Here is a 23,161-nt window from a genome sequence, read left to right on the forward strand (position 1 = left end):
GCTAACCCAGGGGGCAGGTACCCTAGATTCCAAACCCTGTCCTATGGAACCCTAGGGTCCTGCACAGTGGGTGGTATGGGGGCACCCAGGCTAAATGGTAGGAGACAGCATGACAGGTCCATCCAGGGTAGGGATCCCTGGCAGGTCCCCGGACTGAGCCACAGCCAAGCATGCCCATAAAGTCTCCTCTCAGAGAGAATGATCACTTTCTCAGGAAGGAAGAAGCACCTCCCAAAGGTCAGCTGGAGTCAGCCCTGCCCACCGTCTGCGCCGGGATCCCTGGAGCTGGCCCTGAGGTGAGTTACCTGTGGAAGAGGCAGGGCTGCTTGCCGAACATCACTACCACGTTGCTGCCTGCGTTCAGGTTGGTGCCCGTGATGGTCACCTGTGTGCCTCCGGACCTGGGCCCCCGGCTAGGCTTCAGGTCTGAGAGAGTCAGCGTCTGTGCAGGAAAGGATCTGGCCTGAGGACACTTCTGGGCAGGCCTGGGGCAGCGCCCCACTCCTGGAGCCACCTTCCGGAATCCTTAGTCATGGCAGCCTCCCAGCGAGCAGGTTCACATGCCCTTCATATATATACATATACTTAATCGCTCCATCAGTTCTACAAGGTAGGCATTATTGCCCATCTTAAAGACAAGAGTCAGAGATGTTAAGTTTCCAAGGTCATAAAGTGAAGCAGTGGCCTGAGACATGACTCCACGGCTGGAGTTCACCCCTTCTCCAGTCTACAGCGTGGGTTGCTTTCAAGAAGGTGAGTCGCCCCGTCCACAGGCCTCTCACAGAGAGCTGCCCAAAGCTCCCAGCGGCCAGGGCCACAGGATGTTTGAGTTCCACGGAAACCCAGGAGAAGCAGCAAGGAAAGGTCAGGGGATGGAGTGAAGAGTCGGACTGGGGGCGGGGTGGGGAGGGGCGGGGACCGCTCTGTGAGCTGAGGATTTGGAGTTTCAGTTTGTTCCTTCATTAGCATTTTAATGGAAAAAACTTTCCTTAGTCCCAGGTGAAAAGCCTGTATCTGCATTTAAATGAAGATTTCTCTCTTCTCTACTCCCTTAAAGAATTCAGCACCAAAAGTTGAACCCACTCAGCTCCTCGAAGCGGGCAGGCCACCTCCGCTCGGCGAGGCCTCGATCGATAACACAAGGGGAGGAGACGTGTCAAGCGAAGCCTGCAGCCCGGCGGCCTGACAGGGGCGCGCCTCGGTTGCCTCATTGGGTGGGGGACGCGCCGGGACATACAAGTACCATTGCGCGGGCGCGTTCGCGAGCCCGCCCACCCGGTGCCTGCTGATCCCGAACCTGGCAGCCCCGTGGCACCCACCGAGCCCAGGAAAGGCTTATCCTGGCTCTGATGCTGGCTCACCCTGAGATCCGCGCAAAGATGGGAAGAAGCTTCGGAAAGAGCCTTCCTTTCTCAGCTTTGCCTAGATCGCGCTGTGTGACCTGGCGCAAATCACTTAACCTCTCTGATCACAGAGAAAAAAAAAAAAAAAATGGTTTTCTCTGAAGCGCCTGACAATTTTCTGGTTCTAATCTCCCACTGATGGTGTCTTTGTCCTGCAGTCTGTAAAGGGAGAGCTTTCAAAGGTGGCTCCTGCTGACCTCCCCAGAGAGGAAAGGGGATGTGAGTGAGTTACTTAGGAGTAGGGGGCAAAGGGAAACAGAAAACAGGTTTTCTGACAGCTTGATGGTAGAAGGGGTAGAGGTGAGTAATCCTGGCTTTGCAGTGGCATTTCTGTGTGGGGTTAACTGGGCCCGGAGTTATTCCAGGGGCCCGGGAGAGGGCAACAGGGGCAGGTGTTTAAAAATGGTGAGAAATTATTCATTATCCAAGGCTTGCTTCACAAATATTTCTCAGTGGGTCTGCATCGGAAATCAAAGTTGGCATTTTTTGCGACCTCCTCCCCTGGCTCCCTCCCTTCACAGAGATCTCTAGGAATGGAACTGGTGACAAGCCCGAGAGTGCTGACTTGGGGTCTGTTGGCCTTGGCATCATGGTTTGGGGCGAATAAACCCACACATCAGAGCCTGGCTTAATTTGTGTAGGGAAACTGAGGCAGACCCAAACTTTACCCCGAACTTGCATTACTTTGCCAACAAAGGTCCGTCTAGTCAAAGCTATGGTTTTTCCAGTAGTCATGTACGGATGTGAGAGTTGGACTATAAAGAAAGCTGGGCGCTGAAGAATTGATGCTTTTGACTGTGGTGTTGGAGAAGACTCTTGAGAGTCCCTTGGACTGCAAGGAGATCCAACCAGCCCATCCTAAAGGAAATCAGTCCTGAATATTCATTGGAAGGACTGATGCTAAAGCTGAAACTCCAATACTTTGGCCACCTGATGCAAAGAACCGACTCATTGGAAAAGACCCTGATGCTGGGAAAGATTGAAGGCAGGAGGAGAAGGGGACAACAGAGGATGAGATGGTTGGATGGTATCACCAATTCGTTGGACATGAGTTTAAGCCAGCTCCAGGAGATGGTGATGGACAGGGAAGCCTGGCGTGCTGCAGTCCATGGGGTTGCAAAGAGTTGGACACGACTGAGCAACTGAACTGAACTGGCACAGGGCGGGGGGGTGCGCTCCCCAGCATCACCAAGTCCTGAGAAGTACCCCTATTCCCCAGAGGAGCTGAAAAGGGGCTCCCCAACTGAATCAAGAGGGCTTCTGTGGGAGGTCCCAAGAGTGCCCCCTGTAAGCTGCCCAGCAGGGTAGGAAGGAAATGAAGGCTCTGACGTGCTGGGAGGAGGGGGACGTGATGGAGGAGCATTCTGTCCTTCCTGCCTCCTTGGTGTGACTCACAGCCGGGGGACTTCTGCTCCTCATTCCCACCATGAACTCCTAGAAGCTCTGTTGCTGGTAGTTGTATGGAGGCCCTCAACGACCAGATCTTTAAATGCAACCTGGGCTGTAGGTGGATGCTGGGGTCCCTAGCACCATTCCCCCTCCCTGAAGCTCTTCCCAAGAGGATGTGTATCCCCAGGAGAGTTCATCAAATAGAAAAGTGACCCACGTCTGGGTCCCCGGGACCCCTTGGACCAGTGCATTTTTGCCTTGTAGCCACACCTCGCATCTTCCTTGCCCTTCTGCTCCAATCTCTCATCTAGCCCATCGACCCCTGCCTCCCAGCTCCCTTCTGCTCCCATCTTTTGGTGCCCTTCCATGTCACACCTTATGCCAGGAACAGCCTCCCACTGCGTGAGATCCATATGGAAAGCTGTATTCTGTCTTAGACAGATCCTGCCTTTCCTTCTGGCTCCTTCCATGAAGGCTTTCCTCAATACCCTACATCCAACCATATCCTGCTCTGGGGTAGAAATGATCATGCTGGCAAGACTGACCTTCCCTAAGAGCAGAAGGAAGAGGCTTTTGAATGTCTCCTGCCTGGACAGGTTCTAAGAGTTAAGCCCAAGAGCAGACAGCACAGAAGGAGCAGCAGAAGAAGGAGACAGAGAAGGGAAGGAAGTCAGGCCACTCAAAGGCTTGAGGAAGGATTGGATAGGTGGGCAGAGCGGACCGAGGAACTTGGACAAAGTCTAGAGGCAGTGGGCACCTTGGGTTCTCCTGGAGCTGGGGGCTGACATGATGAAAATGGTATCCCCGCCATGTGGCTGGATTAGAATGGGCTCAGGCCAATGGCGGGGATTTAAGGGGGCCAGTGTAATGGCACAGGGAATGGGGAGAGTCAGACTCCAGGACATGGTGATGGAGGGACTGACATCAGATGTCAGGGGATCCTCAATCACAAGGCCACCGATGTGGTGGGCCCGGGGGACAGGAAATGGGCAAGTGAGGGGGACATGCTGTTTACAGGAGCTGACAGCGGGTCTACCCTCCCATGGGTATGGGAGTTGATGGCAGGACATGCAGGGACAGTAGCCTTTGAGTTAGTCACAAGGGTGAGAAGCCTGGCTGGAAACACACCAGAGACAGCTGAGGCACAAAGCAAACATCAGCCTCATGAAGTGGCGGCTGTTCCTGGTACCGTTCACTTGGTCTCTGCCAAGAGACCACGGGATGAACACTGTTCCAGGTCTCTGACTGGCCAAGGAAGTCCAGCGCTTGCTTTGGCCATGCAACGGTGTCCTCCCTTTTACCACAGCTGCCAGGTAATTCAGAGCCAGGTTTCATGCCCAAGTATCGATGCCCATGCCACACCTCTCAGACATGTGGGGAGCATTGTCACTGACTCTCCCTGGTTTGGCCTCTCTCTGCTTCTTATCTCAGCTCTGCTGGAATAACAGTATCTGGGTATATAAATGTATATATATATTATACGCATGCATGAGTGCTAAGTCACTTCAGTCATGTCCAACTCGTTGAGACCCCCATGGACTGTAGCCTGCCAGGCTCCTCTGTCCATGGGATTCTCCAGGCAAGAATACTGGAGTGGGTTGCCATGCCCTCCTCCAGGGGATATTCCCCACACAGGGATCGAATCTGAATATCTTAACATCTCGTGCTTTGGCAGGAGGGTTCTTTACCACTGGCACCACCTGGGAAGCCCATGTATATTATATACATTTATATAAATATATATACATATATCACTAGTTGTCTTAAAGTGTATTGGGTTTAACTTGAAAATTCCCTCAAACCCTTTCAGAACGAGGTGTGGGTACAAATGCTAAAACAAATAGGTAAAACTATATATCCACTAAGTCCATGACGTGTGTGTTCTTCTCCATGAGTTCTTATATGTAGGTTCAGTGTCAGCCGTGTTCATAAGGTTGGCTGGTTTTCAAAGAGTAGAGTGGAGAAATGGAGAGATCAAGATGCAGGCAGGGAGGGGCACCTGATGTACATCCCTCCTGGGGAGTCCTTCATCTCCTCTCCTCTTCTGGACTGTGGGCTGTGTGAGGGAGGGGTTGCATGGGGTCTGATTCATCACTGTATCACCTGCAAGTCAGGCCGTCAAAGCATTCAACCAATTAAGCAAGTATTTATCAAACAACCCAGGGAGAGGTACTGTGCAAGATGATAAGTGGTTGTCAGCTGAAGGGAAGAAGGAAGAGGAGGCAGGCAGTTGAAAGAAGAGGGAAGAAGGAAGGAAAGAAGGAGAAAAACGGGCCCCTATGACATATTTCAGGGCATTTGATGCCCAGACCTAAAATCCATCATTTCAGGCTTCCACTTCCAAAAGTAGCTGAGAATCAAGAGGAAATGATCTCATCACATCTGTCATTAACCCAAGAAGTTAACTGGATGGTAAGTTTTGTAAATGACACCACATGTGTGGCAGGGGATGGTCCCCTGCCTGCAGAATCCCTGGCCAGGGCTGTTCAGCAGCCTTTTCAGGGTCTGAGGAGGGTCTGGTCTAGAGGGAATGTGAGGGCAATGGTGGGATCTGCGGAAGCTATGGACTGGGGAGGGAGATGTGGGGAAGGGTGTTGGGGCAGGCGGGGATAAGAATGTGGGAGGAGGCAGGTGGAGCGTGGACGAGATGCGGGTGAGGAGCTGGGGTGAAGGAGGTCGAGGACTGGGATGCTGGTGAGTGGGGATGATGGATGGAAGGGGCGGGCTGCCAGCACACAGGGAAAGGGCGGGGCACAGTAGGCAAGGTGGCAGGACTAGAAATCATCACAGTAGTGATACCAGAAGTGATCGATCTATTCTATCCAATCTTCGCAACAATACTGTGGCGTAGTTGCTATTATCGTCATCCTCATTTTACAAATGGAGACACTGAGGCACAGAAAGGTAAACCACTTGCCCAAGTTCACCCAGTTATTAAGTGGCAGAGCCAGGGTTCAAATCCCAAGAGTTCCCATGCACAGCCCACACCCTCACCCACCAGGTCAGGCTGACACTCAGCCAGAAGGGGACACTGGGGCCCAAGAGTCAAAGCCACTTCCCTGGAGCCCAGCCCAGCCCCTCAGGGTCAGGATGTGAACCCAGGGCTCCCCGACTCTCAGGCGCTACAGGACGGGACTCCCAAGAACTTGGCCTGGGTTTGCCCACAGAGGTCCAGAAGGGCCCGGCAATCACGGTAAAGAGGCCGGTGGCCAGCGTTCGCCCAGCCAGGCCGCTGGTGGTCAGGACTCACCATGAAGTAATAGAGCTGCGAGGACCTGGCCATGAACTCAGGCCGACACACGGCCACACAGATCTCCACGAAGCCGGCGTGCTGGCTGGGCTTGGCCTCCCCCATCTCACACACAATCCTGCAGGAGGAGAAGACGGCCCCTGGATCACAAGGAGGTCACAGGCCTCCTTGCCATGATCCGTGGGCCCCACACCTACCTGGGCCTCCTTCTCTGCAGTACCGTCTCAAGGATGGGCAGGGGAGGAGGAGGTGAAAGACACTGATTCCTGCGGCAAGGGCTCCTCCCTGGTTCTCAGGAAATGAAGTGTGATCTACAGGGGTCTCCTTGGGGAAAAACGGGGTGCCTCGGAGAGGACCCCAGACACTCAGTCCTCAATTCATGAATTGTCCACTCAGTTCTAAATTAGAGTGCAGGGAACGTTTCAGCCAAACAGCTTAGGCAATACAGATGGCAGAGCCTAGAGAGGTAAAGTGACTTACCCAAGGGCATACAGCCAGCAGATAGGGACCTCAGAGCAGACCTAAGGTTCTCAAGTCCTCGCCTTGGAGCTCTTTGCTCCCAAAGCATGGACTGCCCCAGGCAGTGGTTCCTGCTCCTAGTCCATCTGGCAGGGGAAGGGGTAAGGGAGAATCTGAACGTCTCCCCTTTTAAAAAAGTGTTACTGTTTCACTTACAGAATGGTTCATACCCTTGAAAACAGTACAAAAGTAAAAAGCAAGCATGCCTTTCTTCACTAATCTATCTCAAAATCTTGGTGTATAAATCTGTGCAGACCTTTCTCTAGAACTATGCAAATATATAATACAAATAATCTCCATTTTATAAATGAAGAATTGAGGCATAGAAAAATGTATGCTTTTCTGTCCCAATAACACAATTAATACATGGTAGGTTAAAAAAAAAGGGAAAAAAATCACCTGCCATATGTATATCCCCGCACCCCCATTGCATCCCCTGAAATATCCGCTGTCAACGTCTTGGTGTTTATGTTTCCAGTCTTGCTTTTCTCTTACAAAATTAATTATAAACTCTGTTTTCTGCTTGGTAACCTGTGTTCTCACTTCATAAAACTTGTGTATATGCCTGGTCATGATTCTCCTACAGCATCAAATTTAATGGCTGTGTAGGTTACTGTCCTAGGTATATACAATAATTTATTAAATTAATTCCCTATTTTTAGACATACAAATTGCTTCTACAATTTCACTGTTACAAATTAGGCCAAAATACACATTCTTGCAAATAAACATTTGTGCGTTCTGTTTATTTGGGGAAAGTTCTAGAAATATTATGGCCAGGCTAAAGACATTTGACCTACATTTCCAAATTGCCTTCCAGGAAGGTCATCCCAATTTACCCTCCCAACATGAATGTATGAATGTGCTATTTCTCATGCCTCTCACTTGAACTCGGTATTAACTTTTAAAAATTGTCCCCACTGTTTTAATTTGCATTCCATTGGTTACTACTGATATTAAACATTTTTTATATGACTTTGGTTCTTTGTCTTGTGACTCGCACAGGCACACTCTTTGCTAATTTTGGGATAATTGCCTTTCATCTATAGTACCTCTTCATATGTTAAGAAAAAGCATACTGTAACGGGGTAAAACCGTATTCTCGGTTCATCATTCATATTTCTACTTGGCACACAGCGGTTTTGGTGCACAAGTTTTAAGTATTATGTACTCAAATCTCCTAATATTTTCCTTTATATTTTTTCTTTTGCAGTCACACCTGGAACACCTTCCCTTTCTTGAAACCAAATAAATTCTCACCTGCATTTTGTTCTAATCCTTTTACAGTTTTATATTTCACCCTTAACTCTTCAATCCATCTATTTTACACCAATAAATGCACCAATTTATTTTGGTGTATAATGTGAAATAAAAATCTGATATACTTTTTCCAGGTATTGAAAATGAACCACTAATTGAATGAGCTTTGCTTTCCTTTGTTGTTTTTGTTGTTTAGTCACTAAGTCGTGTACGACTCTTTTGTGACCCCATGGACTGCAGCTTGCCAGGCTCCTCCGTTCATGGGATTTCCCAGGCAAGAAGAACACAGCATAAACACGTTCACCTGCCTAAGTGAGACCTTGCAAAGAGTTAAGAACTTATGCACACAGGGGCAAATGGCAAGGTTTCACTCTGGGAGGGGCAATATAGAGTGTGTAGAATATAGATTCTACTGTGCTGGTGAACATTTATTTCATGCCTGTGTTTGCTGGGCTGGAAAATTGTCTTTACTTATTTACAAGGCAATACATGATTCATAAACCTCCCTTGCCAGGTAGGTTAGAGGTCAAGGCCATGGTCAAGATCATGCGTCTAATGGCCCTCTCTGTGGACCAGCAGATTTTGCTGGAGGAAAACAATCCAAGTTCCCACAGGCGTGAGAGTGGGTGTGGAGGTCCATTCTCAGCCTCCATAGATGGTCACATAGGACTAGCTTTTTTCATAACAGGACTTCAGTCCACAGAGAGTGGACAGGACTGGGGAGTTAGAGACATCAGAGGGAGTCAAGGGGAGGAACTGAACTCTCACTACTGTAGATTTTGGTTTTGATCCATCTTGCTCCTACTCATCTCCACACCCCAAAGAGCTAATGATCATTTCTCCCTTCTCTCCTGGCCATCTCCCCTTCCCCTTTCTGGACTTCCCCCAGTGTGGCAGCTGGCTAGTTCAGGAGCTGGGGAGTTGTAGGAGTCCCCACCACACACACCCTAGAAGGTGAGGGACGTTCTCCTTTTGTCCATAAGCTCTAAGAGCCTCCACTGTTGACCCGGGAAGATGTCAGCGTAAGTCATCTATTTATATGAACTTCTCATCCCTGCCCTCCCCATGTCTCTGAAGGCCTCCACTTACTGTTCGGCAGGGATGTAGCCATCCACCAAAGGGCTACACTCCACGCCCGCCACCTTGACGTGGGAGGCGATGTCCCGGAATTCCAGGCCCAGGTTCTCCCCTCGGATGGTGACCTTGGTGCCCCCTTCCCGGGGTCCTGTCACTGGGATTATCTGGAAGGAGGAAGCACAATAATCTGATACCAAAACAGAGCATCACCCCCCCTGCTGATGGCACAGGAAGAGGCTCTTTCCCTTCTACACCCCATTCCCTCCACCCAATTCAAGTCCACAAGGGCACCCAGGTCTGGGACTGTGGATGGGCAGGAGCTTCTGGAAGAATAGTCTGGGTGTTTTAGGAACAGGGTTCAAAGCCCCTTGTTCCTCTTCCTGTTTCACAGAAGAAGAGATAGAATGTGATCTGCAATGTTACCGGGTAATTCATAGGAAATTGGAATTAAAGCCTAAGGCACTGGCACCCCACTCCAGTACTCTTGCCTGGAAAATCCCATGGACAGAGGAGCCTGGTGGGCTGCAGTCCATGGGGTCGCGAAGAGTCGGACACGACTGAGCGACTTCACTTTCAATTTTCACTTTCCTACATTGGAGAAGGAAATGGCAACCCACTCCAGTGTTCTTGCCTGGAGGATCCCAGGGATGGGGGAGCCTGGTGGGCTGCGGTCTATGGGGTCGCACAGGGCTGGACACAACTGAAGTGACTTAGCAGCAGCAGCAGCGGCATTTATTTGGTGGTGCTAGTAGTAAAGAACCCGCCTGCCAATGCAGGAGACATAAGAGATGCAGGTTTGATCTCTGGGTCGGGAAGATCCCCTGGAGGAGGGCATGGCAACCCACTCAAGTATTCTTGCCTGGAGAATCCCATGGACAGAGGAGCCTGGGGTCTATGATCTATAGAGTCGCAAAGAATCGGACACGACTGAAGCCACTTAGCAGCAGCTGCAGTATTGCTTTTGTTAGTTCCATTCTCAGTGAAAATGAACAAGCCTCCTATCAACCCACACGACGGCATCCACCCACCTTTCAAGATCCTTGTCAACAGTCACTTCCCCATCACTAGATGCTCTCTCTGTCTTTCTCCACTGAAATTTTAGGACACCTTTGTATGCTCTTTTCATCATAGTGTTTGTGTCTGATTCTTCACACTGCCATCCCCCTGCCCCCTCCTCTTCAGATCCTGAGTCTCTGAGAGCACAGACAGTGGTGCCTCCCTTCTCCTCATGGACTTCCTAGTGATAGCACCATAGTTATTTCTTGAGTTGTAATTGTATTGAACACCCCAACTATCCAAGGATCTTCCTGGAGTTAGAAAAATGTTTGTCACAGCTCCTCTGTCATTATCTGGTTTGGTTTCTAAGGAGATGGGTTTAATTTAGACTTTATTCTCAAAAACTTGGCCAAAATGACTGGCTTTCCCTCCTAAGACATCACCACTGATGCTAAAAACCCACGATTGGAATGCTAGAATTCAACAACCAAGGGCCTGCTTTGTGGTGGGGACTCCATACACGTCACGTGATTTAATTATGAGCCCACACAGTAGTGACCTGAATGGCAGAAGACACTCCATGCCAGCCTCTCCTGGCATCTGACAGACCAGAGAAGGGCCCATTTCTTATTCTTGGTGCCACTGAACACCAGCGCCTGGCTGTTTGTCAATGTCAACGGGATCACAATTGGAGGAGTCCAGATAGGGTACTTCTTAATATTACCTACTCTCTCTATCCTTCCAGGGTTACAAGTGGAGATTTCATCCTGGCAGGAGGGTGAGAGATGGGGAAGGAATAACAGCTTTGCTGGGCTTTCTAGGCTGCTCACCTACAAAGGTCAAAACACTTCTGCTTCTCACATGCATAGGTGTGCGATCTGTAAGTGAGCATACATGAGGGCAAGGGTTTGCACATGCACATTCCCACTGCAGTGAAAAAAACAGATTCTTTGGAGACAGGCTTGGTTCTGTGTGAGGAAGGTGGCCAGAGAGAGGGGGGTGGGTTGGGGCAGTCCCTGTCCTCCCCAGATGCCTGCCCAGCCAGTCTGCAAGGCGCCGCTGGCACCTGGCAGCGGCAGCAGCATGATATTCCAGCTCTGGTCTGCGGTCCTGAAAAGGGAATTTTATCTCTGGCTCAATCCTCAGGTGCCCGGGATTCCCAGAGGGCTGATACCAGTATGCAGCCAGTAAATAGCCTTTGTCGCAGGGAGATTTGTTTCATTTGCTGTCTCCTCCCTGTGATTTTCTTGGTCTCAGGCCAAGAAGAAAGCAAGTCCCATCCTTTTCACCAGACACACCATTAGCAGTCCTGTGAGGCAGCCCCGGGGGATGGTTTCTTGCTATGGGCTCTGAGGGTAGAGGGTGGCTGGAAAGGAGGGGCCCTCATGTAGAGGTGGGACAGAGGCATCCACCTGCCCGCCTTTTCCAAATAATTCTGTACGTAAAATGCATAAGTATTGTTCCGTGGTTTGAGAACTATTGTTGAGATTCTGACTCATGCAGGAGACTGAAGTCAGGACTGAATGAAGCTCTCTTGACATCTGGAAAACCAGGGATGTGGAGAGTGAAGTGGGGAACGTGGCGGGGCATTAACGTGGGGGAGGGCCCACACTCGGGGGCCACGCCCCGGAGGCTGCTTTGAGGGAGGAGCTACTCACTCAGGAGTCAAGCCCCTTCCTACTGTGCCTGCATCACTTGTGAGGGGAGGAGCCAGGGAATGAGTGGATGTTCTTCTGCCTTTGTAGGGCGGAAGATAGCAAGCAAGAGACCTGCTTTTCAGGACTCCTTTGATTTATTCTTTGGTCAGAGTAGATCTCAGTGTTGATCTTTATGTAGGAGAGGGTGATAATAACCCCCAATTCATGGGTTGCATTGTGTCCCCCTAAATCCGTATGTCAAAGTTCCTAAATCCCAGCATCTCAGAATTGTGACCTTTGGAGAAAGGGTCTGTATGGAGGTAGTCAAGTCAAAAGGAGGTCATTTGGTGGGTTCTAACCCAATATGACTGGTGTCCTCATAAAAAGAGATTTGCACAGAGACACACGTAGAAGAAGGACGATGTGAAGAGACACAGGAAGAAGACAGTCACCTACAAGCCAAGGAGTTGTTGTTGTTGTTTAGTGGATAAGCCCTGTCCGATTCTTTGCAACCTCAGGGACCTTCCCGACCCAGGGATTGAACCGCGTCTCCTGCATCGGCAGGTGGATAGAGGAGCCTGGAACAGACCCTTCCCTTCACACCCCTTAGAATGAACCAACCCCGCAACACCTTGATTTCAATGTCCAACTCTGGAACTGAGAGACAATGTGTTTCTATGTTTAAGGCGCTTGGTCGCGGCAGCCCTAGGAAACCACACCGCACGGTTGCTGTGAGCCCGGATGTGGCGAAGGACAGGCGGCTCTTCCACAGACTCAAAGCGCCACACAAACGTTCAGCCTCTAACTGTGGGCTTCCCTGGTGGCTCAGGGGTAAAGAATCCACCTGCCGATGCAGGCTACTTGGGTTTGACCCCTGGGTTGGGAAGATCCCCTGGAGGTGGAAATGGCCACTCACTCCAGTATTATTGCCTGGGAAATCCCCTGGACAGAGGAGCCTGGTGGGCTACAGTCCCTGGGGTCACAAAGAGTCAGACATGACTCGGCGACTAAACAACCAGCAACAATTGCTCGAGTAGCAGATGGGGCGTGTGTGACACTGCCCAGCGCTGGATGCCCAGCGTCCACTCACTCTGGACGGGCAGGCTGAGCTTCCTTCTCTTCTTCCGTCTGTCCCTGCTGTGACATTATCATTATCAGCACAAAGCACCGAGGCACCTACTATGTGCTTAATCCTGGGCGTCAGGAATCGACATATCAGACACTGTCCTGTTACTAAGACAGGCATGTCTCTTCCTTATTTTACAAGAAGAGTAAGGGATTCCATCCAGGTAGGGGGTAACTTAGGGGGTCGTCCTGAGGGAGTGTGGCTGTCAAGACACCAGGGCAGTGAAGGGCTCAGATACACACTTTAACAATGATTTTGACAATGTCGATGATGAACGAGGAGGAAGAAGGTGATGAGATCCCTACGAGCTGGGCGTCAGCCAAGCGTTTGTATGCATTTACTCATATAATCCCTGTCCCTGTGCTGGGAAGTGGGTGCTTAGACCCATGGCACAGGTGAGCAAGTTGAGGCCTGGAGATACGATGAATTAGCGCCATGGGACCCAACAGTTAGCTGGGATTAGCTGATGGCACAGGGATCTCTGGGACCCCAGTATCTGCATCTCTAGCTCTGCCCTGCCCGTCACCACTCCTGGCCACGCTGCCTGTGTCCCGTCCATCCTCCTCACCGTGCTCCAGTCTGTTTCTGTCATCTTACAGCTTAGGTCTTGCTCTGTGTTCACCCTGAAGCCTCTCTGCTCTGACCTCTGCCTCTCCAGGGCTGGCCATGCCCTTGACACCCACGCAGCCTGGGCTCATGGGCTGACTGCTTAATGAGCTGCCGCCGATGAAGCGTCACAGGCTCATCATCAAGACTCCTAGAGACCAGGAAGGGGAGTTGAGGACTGCGAGTCCTTCCTGGCACACGGAGATGCCACAGGACAGCTGAGTTGCACCCTCTCAGCTCTCGCCCTCCTCTGATGTGGGAAGGGCCTCTGAGCCAAGCCTAGAGCTGCTGCAGATTTGCAGGAAAACGAGGCTACTCACAGCCAGTTGGGCACCTGGTGGTCAGTGGGGTGCCGCCACCATGCCAGGCGTGGCTTTCAGGGCCCAGCCAGGGGGCAGGACAGGGCCCAGCAGAGCACAGCTCACCTCTGTGATGCGGGGGTTCGTGCACTTGCTGTTGGTGCTCGACAGCTCTAGCCACTGGCTCTCGTGGACAGGGCAGTGCTGCCGGAGGGTGCACTGCCCTTGGCTCTGGCACCAGCCACATTCGAAGTCCGGGTCCGCCTTGAGGCACAGCCCACAGCTCTCACGCATGGCCCCACACTTATAGAGGTGAACTGCAGGCAGAGGACAAGAGGGGTTTGGATGTGGGGGCAGGGCGGGGGCAGCCAGGAGTATGGACCGGGAACGCAGTCCTGGCCTCTGTATGGGACATGGACAGCCTTGTCTCCTCTGCCTTTTGGATGCAAAAACGGCTTGGGCAGAAGAACATGGCTGGGAGGTGAAGTCTACCCCATAAGCAGGGACCCGGTTAGCTAGCTGCTCCTTGCTAACCCTGCTCCCTCCACTGCACTCCCAGGAGCTGCCCACCCACTGGAGCAGTCACAGAGCAGTGGTGGTGCTGGGGAGGCGTGGAGGGTGGGCACGGAATGGCACCGCCCTGAATGGGAGCTGCTCCTCCCTGCCCGCCTACCTGGCCCACCTTCCGTACCCTTATTCTGAGCCGGGTTGTCAATGTTGAAGTGCCCATTCCACACAACTGTCAGCTCCACCGGCAGGTTGTTGATCTCCATCCCTTCGTAGGAATACTGCAGCCAGGATGGGAAGAAAGGAGAAAGCTGGTCACAGAGATTTCTATGGGGTGAGGCGTGCCTATTGTTCAGCTTGGTGCCCACAAGAGTGCATGGGGCTCAGGACAGGCCAAGACTGCGTAAGCACATGTGTGTGTGCACGTGCAAGCACACTCAAGCACACACACATACACGCATGTGCAAGCAAGGTGGGAATGCCTGTCTCAGGGGATCAGAGCAGGGGGTCAAGAAGCTAAGCTGGGGAGGGGCCGGGCCTGGGTGGGACACACATTTGGAATGTGGGTTCACGGAGCAGACTACAGGAAGTCTTGGCCACCTTCTCTGGACGTCTGTTCCTGCCAGCTGAGCCTTCCCCTGGATGTTTAGGTGAGAGAGGAGACTGCTTCCCACTGGGTGCCCAGGTGGGGAGTTCTGACCTTTAGGCCTTGCCAGGCCCTCGATGCAATTCAGGAACTTTCATTTCTAGTACATGTTCAGGGGAGGTGGGTACTTTACCAGGGAACTGGCCAAGCCTGATCAATTCTCAGGCAGGGAGAGAAGGGGAGACATGGGGAAGAAATGAAGGGGCTGCTCTCTTTAGGGGTGAGTGGCTGGGGGTTAAACAGAAGAGGATGGATGAGAGCTCAGAGGTGAGGTGGGAAACGCACAGATTTCCAGCACAAACCTGGAAATCTGGGTCAAGACACCAGAAGCTCCAAGATCGGGCAGAGGGCCCGAGCCCTGCCGCTGTCTGTTGGATGGGGAGCTGTTCCAGGCCTCTAGGCCCTGTTTCTTGACCCAGCTCTCCTCTAATGTCCCTGCCCCTGCCCCAGGCTGGGTCTATCCCAAGGAACTGTGGTGCTAAGCGGGGAGGCGGGGATGTGGGCGGTACAGCCCCCAGCATGCCAGCCCCCATCTACCTTCTGCCAGCATCCCCTTCACCATTCCCAGAGAAGGAGGGCAGGCAGCAGGAACTTGCTGCCCGCTCAGGGTAGTGCTTCCAATCCTACCTGGTGATTTTCTCATTATTCCACTGGATTCTGCCCACCACAGGGGGTGGGATGGGAGATTGAAGCTAAAACAGGTTTTCTGCGGAGGAGGCACTGGGAGTGGGCAATTTGTTGGAAGAGTTACGTCCAGGGGACATGGTCTGAAGTTGTGTTTGCAGAGCCAGCAGGCTCTCTTAACGCGGTTTATGTTTGGAGGGACTGGGCCATGGGGATGTGCGTGGCTATTGTGGCAGGCAGCTGACGCTTTGTTTCCCTGAGGGGATGACAGCACAGAAACTTGGAATGCTCAGCCTGCAGAAGGTCTCGGGGCCTCTGCTCTGCAGCCTATCTGTGGGGGCTTCTAAAGGAGATGTTATCTTAACCTGGGAAATTGTCCTATATTCCTGAGTAACAGAGCGTGCTCCATGATGAGCATGCTGTGACCTTGTCCTCATACAGAATCACAAGCAGGGTGTGTGTCCAGCCTTCTTCAGGCTCTACCCTAGCACACCAGAGGTTTTCACGAACTCTTTGCTGATGATGCCTGGGCCAGGGAGCCACATGCAGTGTTTCTCCCCCAGTGGTGGTGGTTTATACCACCATCCACACTCTTGCATAATCTCCCTCTTGACAGATGACTCCTGGGCCAGGGTCAGAGTTTGGGCTGAGCCGTAGAATAAAGCAAAGCTTCCTACTCCTGCAGAAAGAATACTGGAGAATATTTTTGGTCATCCTGTAACTCAGCTGATGATTCATAAGCTTTCTGCCTTGCAGGCTAGTAATCAACTCCCCAGAGGTTAAGTGTTTTGCATCTGGGTGGGTCATTCCAAGTTGCCCTGAGTTTTCTTAAAAAAAAAAAAAAAAGGACTGCTTTCATCAGTCATGGGGGTCTCGGGGGTGGGGAATGAGGTCTACTAAATGCAGATTCCAGAGCCCTACCCAGACCTGCTAAATCGGAATCCCTGGAGACAGGAGCACTTCCAGGGAGGCACTCTAGTAAGCCGGGTGCTGCTAAAGAGAATCTAGAGAATCACTGCTCCTCGCTGTCTGCTAGCAGCAGGAAGACAGAGGCCTGCCAAGGGGCATGTGTGTAGGAGAGGACTGGGGGGTCGGGGAGGCAGAGAACACTTTCCAGATACCCCCTTCCCATTTCCTCCTGTGGCCAAGCTCCTCTGCCTCATCCTTCCTATCCCCCTCCTCTGAGACCCCAGTGGGAGACAGATGGTGAGAACCAGTGTGAGGCCGCCCAGACCTCTAGGAAGGATGCTGGCAGTGCCTAAATCGCACTGGAGCCAGGTTCCTGCCGCTCAGGTCTGGGCCTGGGTCTCGCCCAGGGGTGTGTTAGCCAAAGACCAAGAGCACCTTCAGGGCCTTCTGCAGAAGGACCTGAGATCCCCAAGAGAGCTAGGCAAGACCGACCACCCACGTGTGCTCGGGAGTGTCTGCATGCACGAACGTCTTGGCATGCATGTGGACGTGAGGAGAGGTCTGTGCACCCCTGTGCTTTTAGACGTGTGTGCGCCCGTGAGCATACACGGGCACACACGTGTACTGCTGTGAAGGGACGCCACAGTGACCAGCTGTGTGAATGCGGGCAGAGGAGCTGAGTTTCAGGTTCTCCACGTGAAAAATAGGAATTACACACAGTGCGTACCTCACGGGACAGTCGGGAGGGTTCGAGACAACCGTCCGATGCTCTGGGCGGTACAGTGCCTGTCACAGAGAATGGGCACCCAAATATTACGGTGTATTTGAATCTGTGTGGGTACACTGAAGGGTGCTGTGTAAAAACACACTTGTGTTCCCTGCGTTTATGTTCATGTGGAATAATAGCAGTGCCTATTGATTGTGTATGTGCCAGACACTCAGTACATACGGAGACATATGCAGATGAGAACACTCATGTGTTCAGACGTGTGTGTACGTGTGTGTGTATATGCACACATTTTCTTTTGAAGAAAATAGAAATTATAAGGCTTTAAGGATCAGAAGTTCTGGGCATTGCTTCCTCTTTCTCCTTCCCTTCCTGAGACCTTAATTCTGAAATATTAACAGAAATCATTGACCGCGGTGTTCCCCACCACCCTCTAGGTCTCCAGGGAAGTCACTCTGCTTCCTGGAGATGCCCTCCCTCCCCTTTGACCTATATCCTTCTGGAAGCAGCCTGCTGGGGAGCCTGGACCACCGGTTCCCAGCCCCTAACATCCCCACCTCCACTCCACTTAGCATTTATACAGCTCTGTGTAATCAGTGGGCAGTTAATCTGCACAAAGCCCAGAGCTGAAGGAAAAGTGTTTCAGGCTCCCAGGGGCCAGGAGGTTAAGTGTCTCAATCAAGAGCTGGCTCACGGTGGCCCAGCTCACAGATGACGTTACTCATTCCCTGTGAACCTCAGTTTCCCGACCTTCTAAAAGCAAAGAGAGGACCTCTGTATAATTTGGAGATTCTTCCCTCCAGCCATTCCTCTGTCTGAGATATTTTGGTGGAAATTTCTATCAATTCTATCACCAACATAAGATGCCAGGGCTTCCCAGGTGGTTCTAGTGGTAAAGAACCTGCCTGCCAATGCAGCAGTCACAGGAGACAGGGGTTCAATCCCTGGGTTGGGAAGATCTCCTGGAGGAGGGCATGGCAACCCACTCCAGTATTCTTGCCTGGAGAATCCCATGGACAGAGGAGCCTAGAGGGCTACAGTCCAGGTCACAAAGAGCCGGACATGACTGAAGCAATTTAGCACGCATGCAAACGCATATGTGTTGCGTCCATCTCCAGGACCTCAGAGGCTCAGCAGACACACTCCCAGCTGTGTTCCAGTAAAGCAGGAAGCGGGAACGTGTCACCCCACCCCCATCAGTCTCCCCATCCTTGTTTTGCACGCAGTAAACTGGGGCACCACAAGGAGTCGTGAGGCCCCCGTGGGCGGGTGGAAGCTGGGCCTTACGTCTGCAGTGCAGCCAGCCCTCCAGCCCTCTGCGGCCCACTGACTATCGTGATGGCCAGTGACTGCAGGGCGGGACTGGGTGCTATTCTTAGCAGCACTTGGCATTTCTGGAGCCATAGTCTAAAGGAGGCCTCAAACACCCACAGTTGCTCCCTCCTCCCCCTGTTGCCTGCGAGCTGCCCTGATTTTCCGCCTACAGGCCCCCGAGGGCTACGGTGATTGGCCCAGGGCCTGTCCCCACATAGTGGGCTGGAAGTGAGCTGCCTGCCTACCAGCCCTGGGGTTACCCCGTGCAAAATGTTCCCATGTCTCTCTTTTCCATCTCTCCTCTTCTGCTCTCCTCTGAAACCTCTTGGTCACCCTCCTGTCTCTGCCATCAGAAACCAAGGGTGTGGGGGCAGGGGTTGGTTTCTCTGTTAGAACCTTCTCTCCTCCTGCCCCTACTCCAGAGAGCTCATTTAGGAAACAAAACAACAGTGACTCTCCTTCCACCATCCTCCCTGAGGCAGAGCAGACCCTACTTTATAAAGTGCAAGCACTTTATAAAGTGCTCAGTGCTGGTTTTGGCCTAACCTTTGATGAGGGGTGTGTTATAAGACTGGGCTTTAGTTCTAAATCGGCTATGACTTGCTGTGTGACTTAGGGCAGGTCACCTGCCCTCTCTGGACTTTGGACATCCCCTCCCCGCTTCTGTCACAGGAATAAGTAAATACTCAGGTCTTGTCCCGCCCTGAACGTTGTTTTCTATTACAATGGTAAGGGAGGCTTGCCACTCACAATGACCCCAATTGTCTTTTTTTAAGGAAGTCACTTGACAGTAAGCACCACCTTGGCCCAGATGGCATTTCAACTGGGATCCCACTGATCCCCCTGAAAAGAGAGGCTCCTGATAAGCCTTCCCGAACTGTGTGATTTCAGCAGGTCCTGGACCCTCCTAGAACTCACTCTTTGTGGGGTACACCTCCTGTTGCCTCAGTTTCTAAGACTTTAAAATGATAGAGAAACAAATGCTCCCATTACCTTCCTTACTAGGGTGTTGAAGTGAAAAAGGCAAGAGGAAAAAGGCTATTTTGGGAGCAGGGCCTCGGAGGCACTGAGACTGTCCATGGGGGTGGGGAGGCCTCCAGAGGATTCCCAAGTCCAGGGGGCCAGAGGCCAGCGCAGGCCCTCCCCACTCCTGAGGGGACGGCAAGGGGAAGGTCAGGAGCTTAGAAGTCGCCTCCTCTCCTTGGCGGTCAGAGCCTTGGGTTCCAGGCCTCCAGCCCCAGTGTCACATTTCTGCCATGGATCTGGTGTCTCCAAACTTCTGGAGACAGATCTGCAGGTGGCTGAGCCCGTGTACCCTGGAGGCTGGCTGATCGGGCAGGACTCCGTGGACCGGGGCCTCTGGGGACCAGAAGCAGATTTGACCATCATGCCCTGGGGCATCAGGCTCTAGGATGAGAAATTCTCGCACAAGCAGCTGAGTGATCTGTGATTTCTTAGCTCCCGAGAATTCAACATCAGACCAGCAGGTGCCCATGCTGGGGGTCAGCAGCATGGGCACTTATCCTTATCCCACTGGTACTAGCCAGCACTAGGGACTCAGAAGGGGCATCACAGAGGAGGAGACCTGGCCCCGACCTGCCTGGCTATTACCTGGGGTAGCTTCCTGTATTCCACAGAACTCAGTCTAGCACAGGGCCCTGAAGCCCAGTGACTCAGAGGCCACAGACTCTTTCCTCTCTCTTGACGCCTCTGGGATCTGGATCCCTGGGGCAGCTTCTTTGAGGACAAAAGCCTGTTTTCTCTAGAGCCTGAAAACCTACTGCTGGGTCAAATGTGGAACTCAGGCTTACTTTTCCCACGGGATGTCCTCATTTGGGGAGAATCATTTGAGCTGGACCCTGGGGGGCCTGCTCGGCCTCAGGATTCATGAGAAAGCAGGAGGCATTTAATATCCCTTGCAGGTTTAATCTGGGGTGCTGCAGAAGTCTGCAACACAGCCTGGCCACTGGGGAGGAGGAAGATGTAGACATGAGAGGTGGGCACACATCTGGGGTTTCAGAGGTTGGGAGGTTGATCGCCAGGAGTTGCTAAATGATAAGCAACCCGGGGCCAGCATGTTCACCCCTCGGAGCTCCGTTCACCCCTAGCCTGCTTCCTTCAGGAAGAGCGGGGTGCCCCGGGAAGAGCTTTGTCAGGGGCTCTCCTGGTCCCACGTCACATGCTTAATTACAGTCTCACCTGTAAGTACCCAGAAGCAATGGCATGAATGACACACACAGTGTGGTAGGGGAGGGGACCCCTGTGCCCAGGTCTGGCCCTGCCACTCACCAGCTGTGTGACCCTGAGCAAGGGTGGCTGGCCCTGGGGCCTCTGGGGACCAGAAGCAGATTTGACCATCACGCCCTGACGGGTTACCTTGAAGTGAATGGAGCCTAAGGGTCAGCTTTAGGGCCCTGCGTGAGCCTGCACAGACCATCCTAAGGCCTGCCTGTGTATCTCATTTGAATTGATGCATTTCATTCTTAAAGAAGGTCCCCCAAATTGTACAACTCTCAGCCCCACAAACCCAATCCTGCCCCTTCTTCTGGGCCTCCAGTTTCTCTTCTGTACTGTGAAGAAGAATGTAGGTCTCATATAGCTTGAAAATGTTACAAGTGTTTAAGTCTACTGTTTGTCTCTGAGCATTTGGGTGCACAGAAGTAGCCAGAAAGAGAGAAGGTCAAAGGCCATCGGGGGAGCCGGCAGACAGGCAGGGGGTGCCCCATTAGGGCACACTGTGTGGTGACCAGGGATCAGGCAAAGGCTGTTGGCAGTAGAGGGCAGCTGAGCCATAGTTGGTCCGGCACGGATTTAATACGGATTTCTAAATACTGGGCAGGGTTCGTGTGGATCCCCGCAGCACAGCCCCGCCAGCTCCCTCCTGTTTCAGCATCTTTGTGGATGCTGGCCTGGCTCAGAAGCCTCATGTGCTGGGACACAGCCTCTGTGTGGCTGTAAAGGCTGATGGGGGTGGCCTTTGTGAGCTCAGATGAGACCCTCAGGTCAGCCCTGGTAGGAAGTCCGGGCCCAGAGTTTCCAGAGCTCCTCTCAGGAAAGAGCACGGAGCCCCGCAAACGCATCTAAGCCCACAGACAGTGTTTAGCAGCCCCATGGCTGGCCCCTAGCCCCTCGGGTCACCACGACAGGGTCACACCTGCAGGCAAAGGCGTGGTGAGTTTGTCTGGGTCGGCAGGGTTGGCAGAAGCGGTGGGAGGGGAGCTAAACAGTTCTGCTGGTGTTGAGGGCAGTCCTGCCCTGCTGAGCTGACTGAGGCCAGGAGAGAGCGGCGGGCAGGGGTGGGTGCAGGGGCAGGTGCGAGTGGGCACTCACGGAGGTGTTCTGGCACTGCACGCTGGAGCTGTTGAAGCGCAGGGCGGGCACCCTCTGTTCGCTGCCCTGGATGTTGAGGACACACTCGTAGCCGCGCTGCCCCGACTGTGGCTGCGGGAGGTTCTTGGCCTTGAGGGTGATGGGCTTGATCACCTCCACGGGCACCAGGATCTTGTCCACACGCAGCAGCTGGGGGCAGTCCTTTGGACAGACAGCGAGGCTCAGCTGGGGTACAGGGAGCCCAAGGGGCAGGAGCCCCTGACATCACCCAGATGTTCCACATCATCTCACCCCTCCCAGGGGCTCCCCACATGGGGCCCTCTGCACTGCTGCCCACGCCCAGCCCCCAGCAGACAGGCAGAGGGACTGAGCACCCCATGTCCCGAGTCCTTGAGGCACTCCCCACGGAGGTCGACCCCCACCCCGCTCTCGCCAGCCCCTGTGGTCCAGACTCCCAGTGGTCCCCTCTCAAGGGTGAGGGTTCTACCCTGGCAGACAGAACTCTTCTGGCTAGGGGTCCTGTCTCATTTTGGGCTGCCAACCCCTTTCCCTTGGTTTCAGGCTGCCAAGCACTGGGACAAAAGGACCCATGCCAGCAGCCCCGCAGTGACCCCGAAGCCTGGGATCGAGGCTCTAGAACATCAGTCTGGACCACGGCCCAGGTGGGTGTGAGAGGACCTTCCAGAGGTGGGCTGAGTCTGGCATTTGGGGATGTTCTGGAATGAGCCCCAGAGACCTCTGAAATCCAGAAAGCTTCTGCCTGAGCTCTAGGGATGATCTGACCCCAGGGAAGTGCCCCTCGGCAGACACACACTGAGCTCCCTCTGATGGGGCAAGCCACTGATTTCTGAGCACATTCAGGGATGGAGGAGGTGGATCACTGGGCCCCTTTTCACTGGGCAATCAGCTCTGTCCAGAGAGGGCTGGGGGCAGAAGGGGGTCAAGTAAGGAGCATGGCGCTCTGCCCAGCTGGGACGTGGGCACTAGCATGTGGCTGGATTCTCAGGAGCTGGTTGGAAGAGAGTCTTGGCCTGGGCAGGAGTGAGGCCCAGGGTCAGGTGTGTTTTCCATGCCTAGATTCCTCCCAGCGTGATACTCTTTTGGGGCAGGCCCACCAGACAGATGGCTCTGGGCAGGTCAATGGTCAAAGCAAGGCTCACACATCCTTCATAAGGATGCTGCCTCATGGACTCACTGCAGACTCTCAAATCCCCAACCTCAGCTCTCTTCCTCAGTAAAGTAAGGCAAGAAAGAGGCCAAGGGAAGGCCTGAGACCCTGATGGGAGGGGTCCCAGGCAATCAGGCACCCAGGAGTTCTGTCCCTTGGGTCTGAAAGCAAACATGAGCCCCTCAGTCACTGAAAACTGGAGGGAGAAGAGCTCTAGAGCCACTGAGCTTCTGACAAGCTATGGAAGCCTGACCACATTACACATCCGTCCCCACTTGAGACTCAACTTCCTCATCTGTCAAGTGGGTGGAATCCAAGGACCCATTTGGCTCTAACCAGTCCTGATTCCATGGTTAGGGTGGTCTCACCTCCAT

General features: G+C 52.8%; 1 protein-coding gene across 1 annotated transcript in view; it reads right to left on the reverse strand.

Moving 5' to 3' along the window:
* Positions 1–23,161, reverse strand: part of PLXNA4 (plexin A4) — a 480,825-nt gene that overhangs the window by 61,644 nt on the left and 396,020 nt on the right. The window contains exons 10-15 of the mRNA XM_070369025.1: positions 21,620–21,820; positions 14,254–14,350; positions 13,689–13,879; positions 8,911–9,062; positions 6,043–6,160; positions 306–442 (exon numbers count right to left, since the gene is read on the reverse strand). Of these exons, the coding sequence (XP_070225126.1) occupies positions 306–442; positions 6,043–6,160; positions 8,911–9,062; positions 13,689–13,879; positions 14,254–14,350; positions 21,620–21,820 (896 nt within the window). The remainder of the gene's footprint in view (positions 1–305; positions 443–6,042; positions 6,161–8,910; positions 9,063–13,688; positions 13,880–14,253; positions 14,351–21,619; positions 21,821–23,161) is intronic.

Source organism: Bos mutus, chromosome 4 (genome assembly GCF_027580195.1).
Source record: "Bos mutus isolate GX-2022 chromosome 4, NWIPB_WYAK_1.1, whole genome shotgun sequence".
NCBI lineage: Eukaryota > Metazoa > Chordata > Mammalia > Artiodactyla > Bovidae > Bos > Bos mutus.